At 34.0% G+C, this 9,595-nt stretch overlaps 1 protein-coding gene across 1 annotated transcript; it reads left to right on the top strand.

Annotated features, from left to right (window-relative positions):
• Positions 1–411: 411 nt before the first annotated feature.
• Positions 412–2,385, top strand: LOC111026542. Its single transcript, XM_022304641.1, has 3 exons — positions 412–571; positions 865–1,103; positions 1,177–2,385. Exons 1-3 carry the CDS (start codon positions 412–414, stop codon positions 2,383–2,385), a joined length of 1,608 nt encoding a protein of 535 aa, XP_022160333.1.
• The last annotated feature ends 7,210 nt before the right edge of the window (positions 2,386–9,595 follow it).

Genomic DNA, 9,595 nt, shown 5'->3' with positions numbered 1-9,595 from the left:
GTAACCGCCACTACTATGCAGGTTTATATAATATGTAGAATAAAATATAGTATATTATATATAAGTACATAATAATAATACATAAGTTTTATAAATTCAGTTAGGGAATTTATGTTTCAGTGTTGGTATACATGACTTGAACAAGTTTTTCTTTTTTTTTCTCAGCTCTTATCAGTTTTAAGAGAACGGCTACACACTCGCTCCGGGAAACGACGCTCACGACGCCGTAAACGTGTTTTTACGGTCGTGGTTCTGGAGCACTCCTTCGCTCGTGCGGTCGTACGTCGTATACGTGCTCACGTATTATTTTCACGCTCTTGGTGATCGCCATCTATTTACTGTGTCACATACGCTCCCTGTGCTCAGCTTCCGCTCCGACGCTCCGTGTTCATTCGTACACAAGAACTTGCTATGGAGCATTTGTCATTATATGATACAGCAGTTCGCTTACGTCGTTCTTGTGATCGCAACTTTAATATTGCGGTAGTGCGTGTGCTCCACGTGGTTGTTCCAGCTCCGGTTCGTAGTAGCTCAGCTCGGCAGATCAGTCTTCGTTCAGAATCCAGCTCCGGTGTGCAGAGCGGTGATCCCCGGCTCCCCTTTACTTTTGTATAGACCTTTCATATGCGTCTAATATCATATGTGTATAATCAGTATTGTATTTGTGGTATAATATAGGTTATGGTGCATTGCATAGTACGCGCCATGTGAATATATTTTTGTTTATGTCACTTATATAGTTGTATCTATTTAGCTTAGTATAATATTCTTCTTACAACGGTCCGGAGGACTAAGCGACTGACGTACGCCTCAGTAAGGCCCGTTAGCGCAACATCAACCGTATTAAATCAATTTTTGATCTAGGGTTGTCTGGTGAATCCGATCTGAGCGCCCGACAAAGGTTTTTAATTTCGATAAATGATCTGTCAGATCTATGGGGAAAGTTCGTGGTTGAGAATGATGCAGTTTTGGATGCACTGGTTGATTTAGGTGAAGAGGCGGAATTCTTAACTTCGGTCGAGATAGAGGCAAACGAAATGGTGGTTTCTGCCAGAGCTTTGGCTATTAATTTTTCGTCCTCATTGAATATACCCTCCGAAAGAGTAATTGAAGAGCCAAGATACTATACCTCCTGGTTCGGTTAAATCGTCAACGGTAACAGTGTCGGCAGTTCAGCCTTCGCACTCGGTGTGGTTACCAGAAATTCCTCTTCCCCAGTTCTCGGGTGACCTGGTGGATTGGCCAAACTTTCGCGATAGGTTTGTCGCTCTAGTGGGCAGTCGCTCCAATATTTCTAACATTGAGAAATTCTACTACGTCCTGAGTTGTCTTGAGCTTGAGGCATCTGAGGTCATAAAGGGTATAACGGTTTCAAATGAAACCTATCCACTTGCCTGGAAGGTGTTAGTGGAACGGTTCGATAAACCGCGCAAGTTGGCGTCGTTTATCTTGGATACGATTTCATCAGCTCCGATGATTCAACAAGAGTCGGCTTCCTCGTTAAATAAATTTTTGAATATTTTTGATGAAAATATAGGTATTCTCGAATCTCTCGAAATTCCAGATTTTGGCGATTTTCTGTTGTTCTCGATCGCCTTTCGATCCTTGCCTGTGTCGTCACGTCGTCTGTTTGAAATGACAAATTCGGAAGAGTACCCGAAGGCGCAGGAACTTTTCAAATTTGTGAAGAACCGAATTCAAGTTCTGGAATTGACAGGAGGAACTCCGGCTTCCTCTGGTACCAAAGAGGGACGTCCGAAACCGTCAGATTTCAAGAAGGAATGGAAGAATGATCAAAAGACATCTACATCGCTAGTGACAACGCAGTCATCCAGTACTCCGTCTGCAAAGTCTGTTAATTGCCCAAATTGTGATGGTCCACATCAGCTAAGCAATTGTTCCGGGTTCAAGGGACTATCAGTAGATGACCGATATGGGGTAGTATCGAAACACAGACTTTGTATGTCGTGTTTCAGCAATCAACACTGGTCGAGCAAATGCAAGAGAAGCTGTTCCAAATGCAATCGTCATCACTACGTGCTCCTTCATAAGGATTTTGCAACAGGTCAGGGCCCTGCAGCCCAGCAGCCACCCGCCGTAATGCTTGGTTCTCAACCTTCTTTATCCGTGTTACTCGTTACTGCAATAGTGATGGTTCGGGACGTTAGCGGGGATCTCCAACCGGTCAGAGCTCTTCTTGATTCCGGGTCACAAACCAGCATCATCAAGAAAAGTTGTTTAAATCGTCTAGGTCTCAGGCGGTCAAGATGGACGGCCTCACTGACAGGGCTCTCTGGTCAGTCTGTTCCTAAGGTTTTAGGAAAGGTTAAATTGGATGTGTGGTCTTGTTATGAGCCAGTTCCGGTCATAACAGTCACGGCGTAGGTTTTACCTACCATAAAGGCAGATCTGCCAAGCCAACAGTTGAACGTCGGTGTAAGGGAAGGATGTTCCCATCTGAAGCTCGCAGACCCCTCCTTCGATACTCCAGCTCCGGTGGATTTGTTGTTAGGAGCCGACGTCTTACCTAAGACTAAGCTGGTCCGCTTACCCACCGAATAACTAATTTATATCTTTAACTTGCGGTTCCCTTAATGACTCAGTAGTTATAAGGGCACCTATGTACAGCTTACCCCTTTTGTTCATAAACACCTTAAGTCAGCTCTGACGCGCTCTGTTACCGGTGTATGGGCGCCGGTGATTCGGTCTGGTACGATGAGGGGGTGTGATATTTATTATTATATTGTAGTTATCTGTTATTATCATTTTATTAATTTGTTATATAATATCAGTTGTTTTGTATCTGATATGCCTGTTATATCGTATTCTTTATTATTTGATATGTTTGTTTATTATATTAAAAAAAAAATGTAACTAGGGAATCCTTGCCATACATTTCCTTTTCTGGACGCAACCATACCAGCCATCTACACCAAGGCGAAGAATTACCGGTTCCAGTTTTGTGAGACCACGTCTCCCAAGGGGGGAGTATGTTCGCGCAAGTTATGATAAGCGATAACGGGCACCCCCCTTGGTTGAGAAATCAAGCGCCGCCGTTCAGCTGGAACGTGCGGCAGCTGGCAAGCCTGCGGCGTTGCTAGTTCACCGCTGTGTTATCCGGCTCCCTTTTCCGTGTCGGTTGTTATTATCGGGCTTCGCTCACGACAACAGTTGCGGGTTGTTACATGGGCGTCCCCAGGGGGGGGGGGCAAGACGGGGAACTTGTCCCCCCCCTGGAATAATGTTATTTCCACAGAAATTGGTAAAATTCCAAATGATAAATTAGTTTCTAAAAATTATTCTACTAAGTTTCCATAACATATTATGTCAACGCACGGCTGACGGCTATCTATGAAAACTATCATTTATAATAATCAGACTATTTTATCTTAATGCATTTTTGGAGTGCTCACATGGCAATAAATTATTAGCGGTTTGCTGTTACATTGTGTATATTATCGTGTCACTTACATGATAATATACATATACCTGTCATTATTATTATACGCGGCGCGAGGGTATTCCCATAGTCCCATTAGTTCCAACGCAGCTTTTGATCAAAACGAGTGTCATCACGTTCTCGCAAAAATAAAATATACAAATTTCGACAAGCGGACAAGGTAAAATCTTTTTATAATATTAATTATGGACATACGGAACTTTTTTAAGAAACCTAAATTAGACGATAGTCTTAATGGACCGTTAGATAATACAAAAAGTATGACTATAGAGACTAATTCCACAAGTACAGTTGTTATTACTAACTTGAGTAAAGGTGGTAGTTTTACTGGCCAAGTTGAAAATGTTGAAGACAAGGAAGTGGCTTATTATAAAAATGATATAGGACACTACTTGGCAAATGTAAAAATTGATGATGCTTTAAAGTTCGATATTTTGTGTAATCCGTGGGTACCAACTACTTCATATAATTTTAAAAATGATCTTAAATTGGAAAATGGTCGTCCATTTAGGCACATATGGCTGGAAGAGAATAATACATGGCTATCATATTCGGCTATTGGAGGCGTAAAAGGAGCTTTTTGTCGAGTATGTGTATTATTTAAGCCAAATGTTCACAGAGGTATACAAGGAGGGTTTATAATAAAACCATTCACAAAATATAAAGATTTCCATGCTTGTAGTCGAACACATCTATCTTCACAATGGCATCTTGAGTCAACAGCACGAGCAAATGATTTTTTAAATATTATGAAGGGTAACAAATTAAATATTCTTGAACAGACAAATTCAGGGTTACGAAAACAAATAGAATATAATAGACAAAAATTAAAACCAATAATTTCAAGCATTTTGTTTTGTGCAACTCATGATCTTTCTCTACGGGGAAAAACATCAAATTCAGGCATATTTAATGATCTTTTACTTTTCTGGATTGAATCAGGTTATGAATTATTACAAAAACATATATCGGAGAATGCGGGAAATGCCAAATATACATCACCTCGAATTCAAAATGAAATCATTTCTATATGTGGAAAGTTAATTAAAAATGATATAGTTAATTTAGCTAACGCTGCAAATGCTTTTTCTGTTATTGCTGACGAAACTGCAGATATTTCTGGAACTGAACAATAAAATTGTCGATAGGAATTCGATTTTTAGACAAACACTCAAATCCGCCAAAAATTCGGGAAGAATTTTTAGGTTTTACTCCGTTGGACAAATTAAATGCTCAATCTATAGCTACAAACATTATATCATTTATGACTGACAGTGGTTTAAATTTAAACAAACTTTATGGGCAAGGATATGATGGTTGTGCTACAATGGCTGGACAAGAAGGCGGTGTTAGTAAATTAATTCGTGATAAATATAACAAAGTGTTATTTTTTCATTGTTCTAATCACAGGTTAAATTTAGTTATAAATGATTTAAATAAAATAATGATTATTCGTAATACTACTGGAACTATAAAAGATATAATAAGATTTTTCCGTGAAAGTACGCTTAGAAGAAAACTTATCCCTAACATACCACTATTTTGTGAAACACGCTGGTCGTCTAAATATAAGAGTATAAGAGTATTTTCAGAACATTTTATTTCAATAATGACAAGTTTGAAATCATTATCAAATAATGAAGTACATTCGAATTCCAATACAAGGCAACGAGCTCATTACTTATATTCTGCGGCCTCAAATTCATCATTCTTTATTTCTATGATTATTATGGCAAAATACAGTGCTATTTTAGAACCTGTGACAAATATGTTACAAGGCGTCTCAGTAGATCTATATAAAGTCAGCGAGCATATTAATTCATTACTAATATTGTTCGATAATCATTGAAATGACGCTGATAACATTTTCCAAACATTATTTAACGAAGGGAAATCAATCGCCATTGATTTAGATATTGTCATTACACGTCCAAGAACGGTAAAGAAACAGTCACTAAGAGCGAACCATAAAACTGAGAGTTGTGAAGATTATTACCGAGTTTCAATTTTTATACCATAATATATTGATTCAATTTTACAATCTATAAAAGAACGTTTTGATAAAAAAAATGATAATGCATTTTTACTACAATATCTTCACCCCAACATCTTTAAGAAATTGGAGAAAAAAATGTATTTTGAAAGCATTGAAAAAATTGCTGATTTCTATAAAATTGATAATTTCCAAGCTGAAGTGGAAAGTTGGTACAGTTTTTGGCAAAATAGGGATTGCCAAGATATTGATTTTATCGATTTGTTAAATCGTAACTGTACGTTTTTTCCAAATATAGCTGTTGCTTTGTAAATATTTTTGTCTTTTCCTGCTACAAGCTGTACAGCAGAACGTTCTTTTAGTACTTTAAGGCGCGTTAAACATGGTTACGATCAACGATGGGCGATGATAGACTGAATGGAATATGCATGTTGAGTGTTCATAGAGAAAAAGTAAATTGAAATAAAGACAAATGTATTGAAAATGCACTGACATAGTTTGGTAGAGAATGTCCACGGAGATTAAAATTTATATTTAATGAAAAAGAATGATGTATAATAATAATATTTATAATAATATTTTTTTATGTTTTAATTGTAATAATAATACCTACCTAATTGTAATGTTTTAATTCATAATTTTAATAATGACGAAATATAATAATTTACTATAAATAAAATGTATAAAAAAATTTTCATTTATTTTTTAAATTTTCCAGTTAATGAAAATTAAAAATCCAGTTTTGGATACCACCAGTTCCGGTTCGTTGGACGTTTCATATTGCCAGTTCCGGTCAATCAAGAAAGAAGAGGTCCAGTGAGTTCCTCATTCCTTTCCTTAAGGTACCATATTTTTTAATAATATTATTTGCGATTATAATTTTTAAAGGATAGATGGTCTGTTGATTATATTGTTAGGTACTCGTATGAGTTATTTGTTTTATATGAATATGATATTTTGTGTATTATGATTTATTTGTTGTGTTATTTATTTTTATATTTATTATTTGTATTCCTCATCCTTTCCCTATCAGAGCACGAGTCATCACCGTTCACGAGCCAATTAAGGTAAGTCCGATGTTGGCGAAACATTTGGCAGCAGAGCGTGGTTTGTATATATTTTTTATTAGTGTTCTATGGGGACTTGTTGGTAAGCTGTACCGTGGGTGGTCATAGTATTTCGTATTTATCAAGTTTATTTTAGTTAATACTATCTATTACACTCCCAACCGGAGTTAATGTTATATTTGTTATTATTATATATATATGCTCGCCATGGTTAGGTTAGGTTAGGTTAGGTTAGGTTAGGTAAATCAACCAAAGAAATATGAAATAATTTATTTTTACACTATAATAACAACGAATTTGATAAGGTCTTATCGTACATTCTTTGTTTAGCTTTATTTAAGAATTTTTATTTTAATGAAACATGTGCTATACATTCTTAAATTCAAAACAGTGTTGTAAAGAATTGTACAAATTATATAGCTTATTAATATGAAAACCGATTTTCCCAATTTTAATTTACTGTGCTCGTTTAATAATAATTGGTTAACTTTTTACCATTCATCGTTACATATAATATTACCTGGTATATTAAAACATCACAAGGACCAAAATTATTTGAATTGAAAATTCAATATGTCTCTTACATAATATTAAGGCCATTGTTTTATTTAAATTCGTATTAATAGAGAAGTTCATTAATTGTTGTATTATTTTATTTTTATGTTACTATTGTTGCTTATTATTTTTTATGTTATTATTTTTATCATAATATTATTATTTATTACTATATTGTAAATAATTGGACGTAGTCCGTATGCATTATACATAAATTAACAAATAGGTAGAATCAAAATTATTATAGTTACATTTGTCTTCGAAGTTGCCATACAAATCTGTTTTAAATTACAAACAATTGAAACGATTCCAACTGAAAATTTTAGCATTTTTCTACTTTCATACATAGAATGATTACGAAAACGCTATGATCGTTATTGTGCGTTTGACGTTTATATCTTTTCCTCTTTGCTGCCTAACAGTTATTCTGTTGGCAATGTTTCAGTAAAAACATATTTTCTAAGCACAATCGTTTTTTTTTATATTATCGATAATAAATTATACACTAAAATTGCCAGCAAAATGACTTCCGTATAGACTTTATAATATTTAATGTATCACACAGTTTAATATACAAACTTCCAAAGTTGTAACTTGTAGTACACGAAAAGAAACCCTAGTACGTATATTTATCATGCGTCATTCCATATAAGTAGTTAGTGTGTTATTAAAATGATAATCACGTACTGCAGTTGAGTTTACAGTATATATATTATTTATTTATTTACAGTGTTCACACCAGGCAACTGTATACAGTTTGATATGTTATATATTTTGAACAAGATACAAATGAATAGTTATTATTATTAAAATAAGCCTTCAAAAACAGTTGGCCTCGATAAAGCTCTAATACATTTTTTTATTGACATTAAATGTCTATAGGTGATTATTGCTAGTCCAATTTTTAATATATTCATAACCCTGGTACTCTCTACTAGAGACTCAAATTAACATAAGCCCCGACATCAAACCTCGCTACCATATCGTCGCCTCATTTAAGCCTAACCTCCCATTATATCAATCAACAACTTCAAGAGAACAACTTTCGGAATCCTTTGTTGCTCACAAAGCTCTTTTCTTATTAAAAACAATAACCTCGAACACAAAATTGTTCACAGATTTTATAAGTGCAATCAACAATCCAAAAATTATTTATAACGTGTCAGATACTAGTCTAAATTTTGGAAATAATATTTATAATCTCAAAAATAATAACTAATATACTATACATTTTTTAAGTTTTAACCTTAAGAAATTAAATTTATGAAAATCGAATTTCGGACAGTTAATAGTTATAAGTATTTTAATTGTATATTAACTATGAATAGAGTGGAGTAACAAGTGTAACAAATCAATTACCTATTCGTTGGACATTTGAAGTTTATGTATTTAAATTTTTAGAAAAATATTCTGCATTAGAATATAAAAAATGTAAAAAAATTAATCTAAAAACATTAAGATTTTTCTATAAAATGAGAATTTACCATTAAAAGAACCACATTGTTTGAAATATAGATTTTAAGATATTTAATTTAATATAATATACGTAATATCAAATATGTAAATTGTATATTATAATATTATGTTTATCGAATATTAGGTACATACATCTCACGCATTACTGTTATCACATCAATTATACATGAATTCGTATAAAATGAGTCAAACATACACTCGAATACTCGATTGGTTTTATACATTTATTTTAATTAAATTTAATGTTCAGCATAAAATTATGTTCGTTAATTTTAACCTAATCAACTTACTATTTATGACCACAGTGTATAAAATATAGTAAAATACATTAATTACATCTTCCTCTTTTGAACATCCTAACTTCTCTGTATTGACCACAGCATATATTGCACGAACGAATGAACCAGTGTCGGCCTGGTACCTTAAGGGCCCCGGATGCATTTCTTCAGAAGGGCCCCCAAAAAATGTTTTTTCATAAAATTATTAAAAATGTACTTATAAGTAGTGTAAAATATTATAAATTTTTAAAGGTACCATACACCTATAAAATTAAGCATCCATTAAGATTAAGTTAAGATTTAAGTTAGATTAATAATTTATTATTCTAAAAAATTTTTTACATATTGCATAATATAAATAATACCTTCTCACATGAACTTAATATTTTTTTTAATGTGATTCAAATTCAAAATTAATTGTGCATTTGATTTTCTTTGTATCAGTAATTTTTTTAGTTCACTAGATGAGTTAGCAATCGTATCAATCAACTCATCTGAGTCAATCAAAATATCCTTTTCAATGGACATTAGCATTAATGGTACATTGGTTATTCCGTCTGGAGGTCGAAAACTATCTACTATTTATGATAACAATAATCACTCACACAGATAACAAAAGTTATCACATAAATACATAATAATATTATTAATAATAATATTCATTATCCAATATTTATATTTCTGAGTACGATCGGGGGTGGGGGCCCCCCAACACAAATACGGCCGAGGGCCCCGGACGCGTTTGCGGCCCAGCGGCCATGGCCAG

The sequence above is a fragment of the Myzus persicae genome, unplaced genomic scaffold, assembly GCF_001856785.1.
Source record: "Myzus persicae strain clone G006 unplaced genomic scaffold, MPER_G0061.0, whole genome shotgun sequence".
NCBI lineage: Eukaryota > Metazoa > Arthropoda > Insecta > Hemiptera > Aphididae > Myzus > Myzus persicae.
The sequence above is the reverse complement of the archived record's forward strand: the minus strand, read 5'-3'. Positions and strand labels throughout refer to the sequence as shown.